Source organism: Cyprinodon tularosa, unplaced genomic scaffold (genome assembly GCF_016077235.1).
Source record: "Cyprinodon tularosa strain WSP-4 unplaced genomic scaffold, ASM1607723v1 ctg205, whole genome shotgun sequence".
In the NCBI taxonomy this organism is placed as follows: domain Eukaryota; kingdom Metazoa; phylum Chordata; class Actinopteri; order Cyprinodontiformes; family Cyprinodontidae; genus Cyprinodon; species Cyprinodon tularosa.
Window position 1 is genome coordinate 1 of NW_024038756.1, and position 16,152 is coordinate 16,152.

Here is a 16,152-nt window from a genome sequence, read left to right on the forward strand (position 1 = left end):
CTAGGATGACACTGTTTTCTTTATGCTGATCAACCGACACATTTTAAATAATTTTCCAATTGTTTTGCCAAGTCTTGACATTTCCACATATGATTTTAAAATGTTAATACTTATTCAATACCATCGTCCTCAACATTTTACTTCCCATCCTTAAGCTACTAATTTTTTCTTCAACCAGATAAGATTAAAGTTTTTCTTTGTAATTTCTTTTCTACTTCAGCTAATTTCATACTTTTCAGCCTATATTGTGAACTTTGGCTTCATTCTGCTCTGTTTCTGGACAGGAATTAAGCTTTTCTGTTTGCTGCTAATTCATAACACGCCTGACATGTTTCTGGAAAGTAGGTAAACCCCCCTTCAAAATTTCTTTATACATTTTTCTAGAAACTTGGGAGACATTATATTAAGACCCTTCTAGTGCCCATATTCAAGACGTTTTTTGATATCATGTATGGTTTGGCTGTGCAGCTTTTAAGATGAGTTTGTTTCTGCCATTTTACTGCCAAATGATTCTACCCTACAAAATCTTCAGATGATTCAATTGTTTTCTGCAGTTTGAAGTTTCTGATGACTTCCTATCACATTTTCATATGTTATGCAGGTAATTTCAGCTTTTTTCATTCAGCAAAAGCATTCCCACTTTGATGTTTCTCCGAAACAGCTTTTTCTAGTTGACTTTTGTTTTCTTTCAAATAATTGGAGGGGAAGCAGCTTAATTGCATCAGTGTCAGGATGCCTTTAATACCTTTTTTTTATGAGGGTATACACAAGTATAAAAGTAAAAAAAAACAGTAACTCATGCCAGCTGGCTGCAGATGAGTCCCTTATTGATGGCTTTGCCTCTTTTGGTAGAATTGAGATGGTGAGGTGATAGCAACGCAGGCTAATGTTAGCACTATAGGACTGATGTCAATACAGGAGGAGGACCAGAATCACGCTTTGTGGAGGGCATGCTCTCTTCAGCATTTATGGTTTAATTGATTTTAAAATAAAATAAAAAAACAGGACACTTTCACATATACCTGTGCAGCCTTTGTACAGTACAGTCGGGTCTTGAATCTTTTGTTCTTTTGTCTAAAAGGGAATATATTTCCTCCCCAATGAAATTAAACCTGTGTAGCCTTTTTTCATAGCATTGATATACAAATTCATATCGAGCATTCTGCAGATTCCATAATGACATTTGTTTTTTTCATTACTCATTTAAGAACTTGAGCTTATAGTAAAGTATTTTTATTATCTTTTAAATTATTATCAAATATCAGTGTGCCTAAATATGTTTGAATCATCATAGGATGTGCTAACTTTGTTCATGACTGTAGAGATATCTGAGCCTGGAATACTCCCTTTACTCCCTTTTAGACCGTGTCATTGCAATGTCCTTCCCCTCCTCTGGGAAACAGGCCTTCTACAGAAATCCAATCAGGGTAAGTAAGAGTGGATTTAGACAGTTATCGTTGGATAGTCCTAAACAAAACGTCTGAAATACAGTCAGTGGGTATAAACTCTTCATGGTTAACATAAAAACTTATTCTTCAGGAAGTTGCCAGGTTTCTAGACACGAAACATGGGGGCCACTACAAAGTTTACAACCTGTGCAGTGAGTTGAACTGTGTCTCCTGCTAAATTTCTGCTTGATGTTGATCCCCCCCCCCCCCCCGACACTACTCATGTTTTTTTTATTTTTTTATTTTTTATTTTTTATTCCAGGTGAAAAGGGGTACGACCCCAAGTTCTTCCACTACAGGGTTGAACGAGTCTTTATTGATGACCACAATGTGCCCTCCTTAGAGTAAGACACTCTTGTTATTTATTGATCTCGTCTTTTAAGTATCCTTTATATATGTTGTACCATATAGCTAATTTATTATGCTCTCTCTAATGTGGATTTTGTCAGAGACATGCTGAAATACACAGCAAGTGTGAGGGAGTGGATGTCTGCTGATCCTACAAATATCATTGCTATTCACTGCAAAGGAGGGAAAGGTGACAATAATAGATCCATCTTATTTTAATTACCTGTCTGGGTGTCTTCATACCTACTAATTCTCTTTCTGCTGTCTATCACAGGACGCACAGGTACTATGGTGTGCACATGGCTCATTGACAGTGACCAGTTTGAAAGTGCTCAGGTTGGTTTCTGGTTTGTTGAGAGCAGGGTTAAAGACTGAGCTGGTTCTTTTAAAACAAAGCTACTTCTGTCTGTCTGTTTGTTTCTGCACCAGGACAGTCTGGAGTATTTTGGTGAGAGGAGGACAGACAAGAGTCAGAGCTCCAAGTTTCAGGGAGTTGAGACTCCCTCACAGGTAAGAAAGGAGCTTGGGCATTTTAAGAAGAAATGTAAAATTGGATACGTCATTTAAAATGAACTTGGTTTTACTGAAACCTGGTCATTTAGTTTTACTTCTAAATAGCATTTCTGCTTGGGAGCTGTAAGGAATCACACAGGAATTTCCTAAAGCCTCCTTTCTAGAAAAAACCTTTTTCAACAAAACATGGATGAATATACAAAGCATACATTTGGTAGATCTAGTGTTATTGTTTTGTCTAATTTGGTGCCTGCAACATATTAAAATCTTTCAACTAAAAATTACTCCTTTAGATTTATTAACACTAGTAATAAAGTGTTATAGTGTCTCTGTATTCATAAATGCATTATTAGAACATATAAACTGGGGACGATGTGGAGAAATAGAATAGCATAGAAAATCACTTTATTGTCCTACAGTGGGGAAATTGTGGCGATAGAGCAGCAAAAGAATACTACAATAGTGATCACACAAATGTGGACCTTTAAAAAGTCTATAGAAATAACAGAATAAGTGAAACGGGTAAAAAAAATAAATAAAAATAAACAAATAAAATATTGTACTATACAATGTTTTATATAAATAAAATGCTATAAATGCTGTGCATCTGAAGAATAGATGGTCAATATACAGCTTTGAACATTTTTACAGTAGTGGATATGTGAAAATTAGAAGCAACAACAGAGATGAGCAAAAATGACAGTACCGGTAAGTTATTTAAGTGACTAAGAGAAACTGCAAAAATCAGCATGAATATAGCAACTGATTGAGGTTGTTGGGAACATTGATGGTTATAAAATCTTCCAGCTGCTGGGAGGAAGGATCTGTCATAATGCTCCCTGGTGCATTTAGGGTGCAGCAGTCTGTCACTGAAGGAGCAATGACTTTTGCTCACTAGAAACACATTCGAATGAAATCACTTTTTTTTTTTCAGATAGTTTCCACCACAGTTCATTGATGTGTTACAAAATACTGCTTCAGAAAAGGATTTCTAACCCCAGGCTTGTGTAATTTTAAAATAATGAGTGGGATACAGAAACTGATGGTTTACACTCACCCTGGTTTAGTGTGTGATGTTTATAGTCATTAAAACCCCCTGAATGATTATATATTTGCTTTGAACCAAAGAGCCGTTATGTCGGATACTATGAGATCATGAAGAACAAGTACAACCGCCAGATGCCTCCACCTAAAAGCCTGAGGATAAAAAGCATCCGGATTCACTCAATAGCAGGTACCACTGCAGATCCACTCAGATCAGCTGCTCCAGCAGTGCAGGGATCTAGTAAACATGTTCTCTCATTCATGCCCAGGTGTGGGGAGGGGGAATGGCAGTGATCTGAGTGTGAAAATAATAGTGAAGAAAGAATTGGTCTTCGAGTGTGTGTGCGCCAAGCAGAAGAACTGCAAGGTTAGCTTCACAGCATTAACTGATCGTATATTACCATTTGATTTTTTTTTTTATTAATGGATTTTTATTTTGAAGGTATTTCCTGACGTGGGCAGCAATGCTGCAGTAATCAGCCTGCAGGATGGGCCTATGGTTGAAGGGGATGTCAAGGTTATGTTTGAATCGAGTGCAGTGAGTTTTACACCCTCAACTAAAGGATGTTAAAAGATAAAGTTTATCCATACGGTTCTGATATTTACTGCATCCATCAGGGTCTTCCGAAAGGATATGAAGACGTTCCTTTCTACTTTTGGTTCAATACGTCCTTTGTAACAGAAAACAAGTAAATTTTTTTTTGTCTTGCTCCAATGTGAACATTTTTATAACCACATGACCTCTGCACCTTCTGATCACATTTTCTTTTATATTTAGGTTGTTTCTGCCCAGAGAAGAGCTCGACAACCCACACAAGTCTAAAACCTGGAACCTATACAAAGAGGATTTTGGTGTCACCATGTTCTTCTCAGAATCTGATTAAAGCCACAGTACAGAGAAAAGACGAACCAAAAAGAGGTGTAATTTGGAAAAGGCTGTGAAGAAATCAGCAACATAAATACTAAATAGTTTGTAATAAACTGTCCAAACCCCTAGACCTTTTGTTTAGACATTGGTAAGAACTGGATCCACCCGATTAAAATCACTACAGTATTGCTTTGATGTGTTTTGACTCTTAAATCTGAAGTGTTGGAACCTTTATGATTAAACCAGTGGTAAATCAAACTCATTTCTGCATTCTGACTGCTATCTACGGTTGCTTTTCAGTAATGGGGGATTCAAGAAAATGAAAATAGAATTTTCCATAAGGCAAATGTGAGATTTTTTTTATAAATTAAAATGTGGCCTGGACTGCAAAAACTGATCTAAAAATAAAAATGTCCGCAAGTGGAAGAACTATTCTGGCCCACAAGACGTTGCAAATTTAGTGTTATTTTAAGGTAAATGAATCATTGTATTCCACTGTGCAAATGGTCTGTCTGCTCAAATTAAGGGCAAATAGACTTCGAGAAAAAATTACTATTTTTGATAGTGTGGGGAAGAGAACTTCAGTTCAGCAAACACATTATTGACTTTAAAAGGAGCAAATCAAAAACATTCAGTGCTGAAGTTCACTATTTGGAATGATTTAAGCAAACGTACTGCTGGACGATCAGGTTAGAGGCAGAATGTTTTTTTTGACAAGGTGCTATAGGAGCCGCCTCTTCTTCACTAATACAGGTCCTCAGCTAATTGTGGATGTTTTATTTAATCTGGATGAAAGGAATTTTGAACTTTTATTGTATTTTCAGACCAATTTTCACAGAAAGATTGAGTTGCATTGAATTTTAGAAGCAGAGTGGCAGTCTGAGGGAGTGGGGCTCCAACTCAGAAAATCAGGATACCAAGCTCTATGCCCTTACCACTAGGCCGCCACTCCTTCCAGACTAGTGGCTAGAGCAGTGTGCTCATACTCTGAGAAGGTTGCAAGTATCCGGTTCGATCCCCACAGCCTCTGCTCTGGGTTCCTGAGAAACACCCTTAACCCCACGCTGCTCAGCGGGCGTCGCATAATGGCTCCCCACTGCTCCCCAAGGGGATGGGTTAAATGCAGAGGCAAATTTCTCCAATGTGAGATCAATACATTTAATTATTTAAATCAAACAGCAGCTCTGACCAAGCATGCACCTTTTACTCTACAGTAAATTGATTAACTTCTAAGTCCAGATTTATTTCTGAGCTTTCGCATTTCATATATCTTTGTGGAACAAAATTAAGTTAGTTAGGCCTGAGCTTTTATCATCAAAATGTAGAACTTCTCCTGAACACAGCTTTGCAGCAAGTCAGAATTCCAGTATAAAAGTCAATTTGTTTAATGTACCATGAATAAAAACCTTTGAGTATTAGATATTCACCTAAAATTAACCCTTTATAACTAAATTTTTTTGTGATTTTTTTTTTTTAAGTAAACATAGATACTGACTTAAAACAAAACAAGCAATGGATCAAAACTATTTATTGTTCTTCCATGCAAATAAATTAAGGCATGTTTTGCAAATTTTTCACATGAAGCTGGTTTTAAGCATGATGTTTACATCAGTTTATTAGAATAGCCTTTGCAAATAAAGTGCAAACAAAGTAAAACCCAAGAAAACAATGTTGATGAAATGTTGGTAAATGATGGTGTGGTTAACAGATAACACAATGAGTTAATTTGCCAGACTAAAAATCCTTGTTTTTACAATCCTTAAATGTTAAATACTGTTGCAATATCATGTTTCCAGGCTTTATCAGCTGTGTCTATAACAAAAAGGAACATTTGAGGAAATTAGAACTCGAGCAACTATAAAGCAGCTAAGGGTTGAGTTGTTTACCTATTCCCTGAGAAAAGGCAACCAGTTCGGTAGAACAGCTAAAAAAAAAAAAAAATCCTAGTACAGTAATGTCTACCGTTCTGTGCATTTCAAGTAAACAGAAACTTTTAATATGCATGGCAAGAGTAGCTTAAATTCAAAACCTGCTCCTAAACACAAGGTTGGACAAATCTTTTTTTTTTTTTTTTTAAATCAGCTCAAGGTGATGCAAATAGTTTATGCGTTTTATTTTTCAAAACAAAAACGGCTCGATTTCAAATGTGCGCAAATGCTATTGATCATCTTTAAATACAGACATTTTTGGCTCATATTGCTTTTCACTCCCTTTAGTCTTTCAGTTTAACCTTTATCAGGTCAGCAGAGAGTTTTTCTTGCAGCCCGAGCCAATTTCCCTCCAAAGCCATTGCGTTGGTCACACTGGTCCAACTCATCAGAGCGCCCGCTTCGCAGAAAACAGATCATTGTAGTTTTGCACGCCTCCCTGCAGGACTCCGACACATGTCCTTTATGTCTGAGGTACCAGAACCTCTGGAAGGTGCGGTCATCATTGATAAAGACTCGGAGCAGTGCTTCATAATCCGACGGGAACAGACTGGAAAGACCGTAAGCTTCAGTGGCTCGGTACAGGAGGCTCCATTTGGGGTCCTGCTCTGGATCGCCTGGTGACTTGGGATTGTGATTGGCCTCGGTGAGGTTGAGGATGTAGGTCTCGTGGTCAAGCACAAGTCGAGAGCTGTTTTTGTAATTTCCATCAACATAGTAGACGCGGTACCCTGAAGAAAATGCGTAGCTTATTAAAAACTTAAAAGGGTAAGGGATAATCTCCAAACATCCACAACTATTGACTCACCTGGATTAAGGTTAACAAAAGTGGTGACACTGGGGGCAATGAAAGCCACTCCTAAGGGCCGGCTCATGGTTTCTTCATCATAAAACATTTGGAACTCATCCAGATGGGTATGCCCAAAGAACTGCCCTGTAATTGTACTTTCGTATCTGAAAAAAAAAAAAATGTTGCAAAAGGAAAACTTCGAAACCCCAAGACCTGAAAGTGTTTAAAGTCATTAATTCAATGCAGAAACACTCAGGAAGTGGTAACAGATGCTCATAATAAAAATCAGCCATGCATTTTAAAACCTCCTTGTTATCTTTAATATTTACTATTATCTAACTGGACTTAAAATGAAAAGAGGAACTGAGAACATTAACATCCTCTCTGTGCAATATAAAAGTCAACTCCACCTTTACTGATTGCAAATGAAAGAGTAGTTACCTGTTGACAATGTGATAGTAGTTCCAGCTCCAGCTCCCAAGACACAGGCCAGGTGGGATATGGCCAATGATGTGTACCTAAACACAGCATAATAGGTTTTTGTAATTAAAACACACATTTCTTCAGTAACTGCATTTAGGTGCAGTTTAAGTTGCATCTACGTCACAGAAATAAAGCATCAGAGTGTGGTGGGACTTGAGCTTCAACCACAATGAACCCATGCGTCATATTTTAAAACCAAACGACGAAACCAACCTTCTCGCCCCTGTTCTCGCTGTCCTGAAGAACTTGAACTAGCCACTGCAGCTGATTAGCAGGATCACTCGAGTTCACCATCAGCCAGAAGTTTTCTCGTGCGCAAAAGTTCATGTTGAGGGAGACCAACCTCAGCCCAGGCTGGATCTCCACTGAGTAGAACCCTCCATACCTGGAAGCAACAGAGGAGATGCCGTATAAGGAGCAGTCTGCCGAGAACTGTCACCACTTCTGCTATTTTTGTGGTCAGATGTGCAAGACCTGCAGCAGCAAGTGGTGTTCATTTTTTTTGTAAACCTAACACTTGGTTGTTTCCTCTTAAAGCTGAAGTCTAAGTTTTTAAAAATCACTTTTTTGTCATATTGGCTAAAACTGTCCCTATGCCCAGACAGCAGTACAAGTGATATGTAACCTGTGAAAAAAACTGCTTCAATTGGTACCGCCTACTGCCTGTATTGCAATCTGGAAAGAATATTTTGAGACGAGACAAAACAACCAATCACAGCCAGAGGAGCGTCTGATGGAGTGTCAATCACAGCTCACACACGCTGAATCCCGCCCCCTCCCTCTCACCGCTGAACCTGCCGCTGCCGCCCGGCTGCTGCAGTCAGGAGGACGCGCGTGGAAGTCATGGCGGAGCGACAGCCACCAGCGAAAGAGAAACTGCCCTTACTGCCCCTGCCGACAACTGCTTACACGGCAAAGACTTCAAAAAAGAAGATGTCAATGGAAGAGCTGCCGCGTACTCTGCTTGGACGCTTCTGGTCGCATGCGGTAGCCGCGCAGATGCTGTGAGAGGGGTGGAGCTTGGAGGTGGGGCATGAGTGAAGCAGAGAGGTTGGGGGAGTGGCGTGAAACCTGCTTTTCTTAAAATTTTCAGTCGAAGTCTGCTCTCTTCTCAATGTAACAGACTGCAGCTTTAACACGCAATCTTAAATTATAGGAAAGGCTGACCTGTAAACCATCATACAGATTCTAAACATGAAAAACGGAACTAGGGCTGAAGAAATTAATGGGATTAATCTAATTAACTAATTAACTAATTTAGTAATCGATTAATCGTTAACTGGAGTATAGAGACTCTAAAACATGCCTTTACCTGACAGGGCAACTTTTTGTCTATCCAGAACTCCTCAAGTGCAACATTTTTAGTTTCACCTGGTTTATTTCCGTAAAAAGTCTTCTTTAAGGAACCGTTGGCTATCCGATTATTAATTAAAAAAATTATTGACAGATTCATCGATTAGCAAAATAATTGTAAGTTGCAAGAACCAAAACATAAATCTGGCATACCTTAAAGTCTTCAAAGCCTGCTCTGGCAACCAGACTGCCCATTCCTCAGCCATTTTATCATAGAGCCAGGAGGAGGATCTGTTGCCATGAATGAAAGGTGGTGGGAAGCTGTTGACAGGTGTGCTCTCATGATTTCCTACCGCAGGATAAACCGTGACATTGGTTCCCAGATACCTGGGGGGAAAATGAGACAATAATCCTTAGAGAATTGTTTATGACAAATGTATAATAAAGGCTGAAACTACAGCAATCGGCATTAAGGTGGAAGGAATAAGTTCATGAATATAAGAATTTATCTTTGTTTATTTAAAAGCACTGTAGAAGCTTTTTGGTGCCACTATTTACTCCAATTCATTTTTACTTTATCCACCAGAGTAGAACAGGTTACCCCAGGAAGGGTGAGTCTGCTAAACATTTTCCTCTTTTGCATTTTATATGCAAGGTATTTCCATTTAAATGTCTTAAAATCCTGATTGGAGCCAGTTGTTTGGCCATGGGTACCCCGCCTTTTACAGTAACACTGCTGGAGAACAACAGCTGCTATTATCCTCTGTTCAAACTCAGTTTTTTGGGTGTTGAACCTCCTCAATTAAATAGTATTACAGGTTTTATGTTACAAAGCATGACTAAAAACAAACACAACCCATGTGGAATGCAGACTGTCGCACAATCCCAGCTTTTATTTACATGGGCCGGCTTCTATGCGTTTCTCTAAACCTTTCATGTAAAAATCTAAGGATGGGATATTATCTTAGTTCTTGTGTGAGTAAAGGCAGATACTTTTAAGTATAATGTGCATATGTTAGATTAAACAGCAGTATTTTCTAAAGTACTAAAATGAACAGTAGTTACTTGTGGATGAGCCTGGAGATGACCGTCAGCTCTGTCAACTGCTGGTCTCTGGTCTGAGACCAAACGTTGTGTGCTGGGATGTCTCCAGTCCAATAGGCCCAGTCCCAAGGTCCGGCTTTGGCGGCGTTTTTAAGGAAGTTTTCCACCGTTCGTAAAGGCAGGTCACACTTGCTGTATGTCCCCCAGTACCCGGCCTTTCTCCGCTTCCATTTTGGAACGCCAGAGTCTTCGCGACAGCAAAGAGGCTCCTTGCAGTCTGCAGCACTGCCGGCTTGGTATTCCTGTCAACACAGGTTTTAAACAAATGGAGATGTACTGCAATCTGCATGCAAAGTCTTTGCACAAACTTAGTTCTGTATCTCTTCATTTTTATTTTATTTCTATTTGACACTGGAAGAGTCCTTTCATTTAGTTAAAGCTTGTGGAAGTAAGAGTTTTTTTAGTGGGTAAAAAACAAAATAGATCAGATTTCAGCAAATAAATAATTTCTTTTTGCATCTCTATTTGTTGCGGTTTAAAAGCAAATGCTACCATCAGAACTTTACTTAAACTCACCTTGTCCCAGTGGATATCTGTGAGAAACAGCACCCTGCTCTGTGGAGAGCCAGGTTTGGGAGGTGAGGGCGGTGTAACAGGAGGCTTTGGAACCTTTGGTAAAGTGATGTTCCAGGGTGCATAAATGTCAAATGTGCCACAAGAGGGTCCCACCAACACCGCACATGCTTCACTGGGCCACAGCAAAGACTGCTGCAGCGCCCTGATGAAGTCGTCCCTGAAGAGCTCCGTTATGTTCCGACACACCTGCTCATCAGCCAGATGCAGACGGATGCATGCCTCGCAGACGGCGTGTGCCACCCGCTCTTCGTTCACACTGCTCTGATAGATGGAAAAAAGAAGATAGAACAACCTTTAGGTCAGGAACTGACATAACGACAAAATACTTCCTGAAAAAAATGAGTCAAGCTTAAATTGGTTTATTCAAATCTGTTTCCCATTTCAGATATTCTGTGGTTTAGGTGAATAATCCCAAATTCTACTGCTGCACAAATGACACATTTGCTACTAGCCTATAGTAACCTAGCGTGTCTATGCAGCAGTTCCTCGTTTGGTGAAGGAAATGAGAAAAACTGCTGGTAAACAGAAAACAAACAAGGCAAGTAAAAGAATTGACTGCTTTATACAAAAACAACTCATCCAAAAATCTCTTTATATGCCTTTAGGTTATTCAACTGGAACCTTTTTTTAAAGGTGGAATTTAAGCTATGCCTAGCAGGAAGGTACAATATGCTAACACTTTAAGGAGCAATAAGTGATATGTCATTGTTTTAGATAAAAAAAGAACTAAAACAAATAGTTAAATGAAGAATTTAAGTGATCTTTTCAGCCTAAGTATGGTCAGACATGATGCACCATTCTCCAGTATCTTGTTTACATAGCCAGGCCAGGAGCGCAAAGAGAATAGATTTGACTAATTTAGAAATAGATAAATGCAATAAAGGGAGTCGCAGGTAATTTACAGGCAACATAATGTTCAGTCAGGAGGAAGAAATCATATTATTGTTTATTTTGTTAATTATTAAATGTAACCAAATGATCTCTTGTGTCATGTTATTGAGCTTAATAGAAACTTGTATTAAAATGCAGGGTTTTTTTAGTCTTCCATTAATGCTCGCCATCGCATCTAGTGGTGAAAATTTCCTAATTGTTCCTTTAAACATTCTGGAATATAAGTTTAAACTGTAAATTATAGTTGTGTTCAGCAAAGGCCGGCCCTAAAGTTCTCAGCTGATCTACTCACAGTTTACATTGAGCATGTGACTCTGTTGTTACAGTCCAAAGAATCATCTGCTATGGAGCATTTTGCACTAAAAATTTATTCTATTGATATCATTCTGTATCGCTTACAGTTGTTCTGGTTACATCTGGTGTCCTATTGTTTTCTGAAAGAGGGATCAGATAAATTGGAATACATAGCCATAAGATAGAAATAGGATTTAACTGGAGGGGAAGATGTGGGACTTTTATGAAAATTGATTTATTGGGTCTTACAGGCAAGCTGGGGCCCCAATGCAGCTGCAAAGTTTGCTTAAGCCTCAAGCAGGATATGTGATCACTGGACTTTACCTTTGTTGTGTAAGCGCACTTTATTACCAGTTATTTATTGGTTTATAAAGAGGTTTTCAATTTGCTTCCTTGCATTTTTAACAAAGATTTCATCTCATTTTAAACATCATACATTATGAACTTTGCTAAATTATCTAAATGTTGGATTGTACCAGTATGTGTGTGCAGCAAATTCTCTATTGAAGTGTTGCCTTTGATCTCTGCTGCAAGAATATGAGATTTACCAGAAGGGCGACATCCAGAATGGCGAAGAGCGCTTTGCAAACCGGACAGGTGATGTTTCTCCAGGGGAACCTGAAGCTGTCCAGCTGCTGTCTGAACGGAGTCCTGGTCTGAGCTGGATGCTGCGCCGGATGACAGGATCCAAACACCAGGAGCAAAGTGAAGGTGATCAGCCCCAGGAAGGGGCGCAGAGCTGAGGGGCTCATCGTGTTTCTGTTTGACGAGAAGGAAGCAACCATATAGGGGAAAAATATACCGAGCTGCTTCAAGGAAGTCACACCACTCTCTGCTTAACTGACAGCCATTCACATGTGCTAAAATAAATAGGCAATGAGTCATTCACAACCGCAAGAAGAAACTTCACAGCCTCCTGTCAGCTAACAAATTAGCCTACCATCGTAAACTGTACCTCTAAACAAAAGAAAAGTGCAGACCTCCTTCCCACGGTGTGGTGAACAAAACCCACTTCCACGTCCACGGGAGAAGCCGAGCAGAACCCGATCAGGACAGTAGATCAGACATGATCAGCTCTGATTGTTCAGATGCGTCTCCTCTAGGCTGTGGCTGCCCCCCCCCCCCGCCGTCACGTGATCAACTGATAGTCAGCTGATTCTTCACGTGACATTGTTTTTCCTTTTGTTTACAGTTTTCTAAAGCATAGAGGCGTAGCTAGGACATTTTTATGGGGGTAACCGGGCACAAAACAGTGTGCAATGAGGGATAACCGAAAATGGATAGGATATTTTCTAAATAAAGACAAATTATACTTTCCTACACACTTTGCTAACAAATACATCCTGCTATAGGCTTAGATGTCTGGAGGACATAAGGACCCCCATTTCATCATTTTGCTTCATTCTATCTCTATTCCCCCACTCTGCAGAATCTGCAAACATCTGCTTTTTCTCATAGTAGCTTCGCCTCATCTGTTCCTGTTTGGCTGTGACTCCATCCTGGAGAAAAATATCAGCTGTGCTTCTGCCATCAACACCTTTGTTTATAGATGTTGGAAATCGGCCTGTTTTTCATTGTAGTCCTGTTTCTCTGACTGTGACTGGCTGGATGTGCTCTCTTCATCCTCTGACATGGGAGTTGGCTCGTAGCTCGTATGCCTGGCTGTGTGTTTCTGTGTGCTTCTGTGTCCTTGAACCCCAGTCGGCTTCAGCAGATGGCCCGTCACACTGAGCCTGGTTCTGCTGGAGGCTTCTTCCTGTTAAAAGGGAGTTTTTTTTCTCTCCACTGTCACTACAAGCATGCTTAGTGTGAGGGATTGCATTCGAGTCAATGAGTCGATGCAATCAACTGGTTTTCCTTAGATAGAAAACTTTGAATCAATTAGACTGTATGATCTGGTTGAACTGTAAAGTGCCTTGAGATTACATGTTTTGTGAATTGGCGCTATAGAAATAAACTGAATTGAAAACTGAATATTTAAACATCCACACTTTTAAGATAAAATGTAAAGTGGATAAAATTCTTTCAGGTTTGAGTTCTGGGGCAAACATCTTTTCCATAGTCATTTACTTACCTACTTTTATCAATAAACATTCTGCATAAAATTGATATTTACAAGTACTAATATCTACATATAATTGATTAATCTTTCTTATTAAATTAGTTATTTATCTATGATTTTACTAAAGACTCCAAATGAATGCAGACACATCATTTTCTCTTTACCCCATAAAACACAAAATATAGTTCTGAAAAGAGCAGGAATTCTGTACTTACCATCTTTAATGTTAGTATATTGATATGCATAATTAACCACAGTGTTTTTCTTATCAAGTAATTATGAATAAATGAAAAAATAGTAAGTTATATATGAAAAATTTAAATGTTTTGAATATTCCACTTGATTATTAGGGGGAAAACAATGGTAGGGGTGGCCACAGGGGTGGCCAATGATTGGTTAAGGGTTGCCATGACCACCCCTGCCCCCCCAGCTGGCTCCGCCCGTGCTAAAGCAATAGTGAGATAATGAGAAAACCAGAACCACATACTAAGAAAACTGAATCCAATCAAACAGCAGGTCAACAGTATCAGAGCACTCTCTTATCATACGTTAATTTTTAGATAAAAAATAACAGCTTGATAATCACTTGTGAGACATGCACACTTTTATTGAGTGGGCTATGTGGCAGATATCCATAATCCTTTTGTTCCTGCTTTAGGAATATGTTTTAAACGTGCAGCTTTCTTTCTATTCATATTCAAATAGCTCAAAATCAATCGCTACATATTTTAGAGAAAGAACATTGTGGGTATCTGAGAAGTTGACTTTTTTAAAGGTGTTTTTTTTATCTGCACTGCAGCCCATAGTTACTTGTAAGACTTCTTGCTTTCATGTTTTGTGGTAAAGCGGCATGCCATTGAGGTATTTACTGATACCCTTGCAGATTTCCTCCTCTTTGCTTTTTTCTCTCCTCACACTTGAATGTTTGGACAAAGCAAATATCAATATCAGTATAAGATGAAGTGATTAAACAATAATAATCAGGATTTTAGGCATTAGGTAATAAAGATATTTGCAGCAAAATATAATAGTTAAAATGCACATACATGTCTATACAGTTGTGCTTTAAAGTGTACATACCCTTTCCATTAAAGACAAATCAAATGAAACTGCCAAATAAAAATAGTAAAAAATTGAAATTATGTTGATTTTTAATAAATGTATGTATGTATTCAGATTAATATATTGATATCATATACGTTGTTGCAACTATCCAAAATCAATATCATAATTTCCATTTTTTATTATTTTTATTTGTCAATTCCATTTTAGTTTACCTCTTTTTGTCCTTAATGGAAAGGGTATGTCTGTAAACTTTCAAGCACAACTGTTTATATATGTATGTATATTTTAACTTTTATATTTTATTCTATTATATCTCTTTTAATTTATGTTTAGTCTCTTCCCTATATTTCCTTGCTTTCTACTTGTGACAGTGTAATGACAATAAAGTTGAATTCTGACTCTGTGCTATTCACCTTATATGAAAATAGATTTTTGCTTTGTCCAAACAGACAAAGGTGAGGAGGAAAACAAAAGCAAAGAGAAAATCTGCATGATATCAGTAAATACCTCAATGGCATGCCGCTTTACCACAAAGCATGAAATTGAGAATTCTGATAAGTAACAATGATCTGCAATGCAGATAAAAAAATAAAAAAAGTCAGTATAACTATATAACTATATAAGTATATATAAGTATATACAGTATAACTATATATATAACTATATATATAGTTATATAGTTGAATCATATATATATATATATATATATATATATATATATATATATATATATATATATATATATATATATATATATATATATATATATATATAATATATACACTATATTGCCAAAAGTATTTGCTCACCTGCCTTGACTCACATATGAGCTTAAGTGACATCCCGTTCCTAATCCATAGGGTTCAATATGACGTCGGTCCACCCTTTGCAGCTAGAACAGCTTCAACTCTTCTGGGAAGGCTGTCCACAAGGTTTAGGAGTGTGTTTATGGGAATTTTTGACCATTCTTCCAGAAGCGCATTTGTGAGGTCGCACACTGATGTTGGACGAGAAGGCCTGGCTCTCAGTCTCCGCTCTAATTCATCCCAAAGGTGTTCTATCGGGTTGAGGTCAGGACTCTGTGCAGGCCAGTCAAGTTCATCCACACCAGACTCTGTCATCCATGTCTTTATGGACCTTGCTTTGTGCACTGGTGCACAGTCATGTTGGAAGAGGAAGGGGCCAGCTCCAAACTGTTCCCACAAAGTTGGGAGCATGGAATTGTCCAAAATGTCTTGGTATGCTGAAGCATTCAGAGTTCCTTTCACTGGAACTAAGGGGCCAAGCCCAGCTCCTGAAAAACAACCCCACACCATAATCCCCCCTCCACCAAACTTTACACTTGGCACAATGCAGTCAGACAAGTACCGTTCTCCTGGCAACCGCCAAACCCAGACCCGTCCATCAGATTGCCAGATGGAGAAGCGCGATTCGTCACTCCAGAG

The 16,152-nt window shown here is 38.6% G+C and overlaps 2 protein-coding genes across 4 annotated transcripts; one reads left to right on the forward strand and one right to left on the reverse strand.

Moving 5' to 3' along the window:
• Positions 1-1,362: 1,362 nt before the first annotated feature.
• LOC119783469 (phosphatidylinositol 3,4,5-trisphosphate 3-phosphatase TPTE2-like) lies at positions 1,363-4,483 on the forward strand (the record flags this gene model as incomplete). The annotated part of the gene is made up of 11 exons (XM_038285017.1): positions 1,363-1,427; positions 1,540-1,600; positions 1,711-1,792; positions 1,898-1,986; positions 2,071-2,132; positions 2,226-2,306; positions 3,438-3,543; positions 3,623-3,720; positions 3,796-3,891; positions 3,972-4,042; positions 4,132-4,483. Coding segments are annotated over 11 exons (917 nt in total), but the record flags the coding sequence as incomplete, so codon positions are not given.
• Positions 4,484-5,809: 1,326 nt separating this feature from the next.
• On the reverse strand, positions 5,810-12,718 carry smpd1 (sphingomyelin phosphodiesterase 1). Of its 3 annotated transcripts, none has more exons than XM_038285029.1 (9): positions 12,536-12,716; positions 12,129-12,339; positions 10,336-10,656; positions 9,781-10,061; positions 8,929-9,102; positions 7,636-7,807; positions 7,381-7,457; positions 6,958-7,103; positions 5,810-6,880 (listed from the first exon to the last, which is right to left on the reverse strand). In XM_038285029.1, exons 2-9 carry the CDS (start codon positions 12,330-12,332, stop codon positions 6,462-6,464), a joined length of 1,794 nt encoding a protein of 597 aa, XP_038140957.1. In that variant the 5' UTR covers positions 12,333-12,339; positions 12,536-12,716; the 3' UTR covers positions 5,810-6,461. The 3 variants fall into 3 exon arrangements, with proteins under 3 accessions (XP_038140957.1, XP_038140955.1, XP_038140956.1); XM_038285027.1 differs by having other exon boundaries at positions 6,462-6,880; positions 12,561-12,718; XM_038285028.1 differs by having other exon boundaries at positions 6,462-6,880; positions 12,521-12,716.
• Between the last annotated feature and the right edge of the window lie 3,434 nt (positions 12,719-16,152).

Coding starts and splice junctions, on each gene's coding strand:
- smpd1 (XM_038285029.1), bottom strand. CDS start 12,332: ATGAGCCCCTCAGCTCTGCGCCCCTTCCTGGGGCTGATCACCTTCACT. Junction 9,103..9,780: donor ATCTCCAGGCTCATCCACAA/GTAACTACTGTT, acceptor TTTTCCCCCCAG/GTATCTGGGAACCAATGTCA. Junction 7,104..7,380: donor TACTATCACATTGTCAACAG/GTAACTACTCTT, acceptor TTTTTTTTTCAG/ATACGAAAGTACAATTACAG.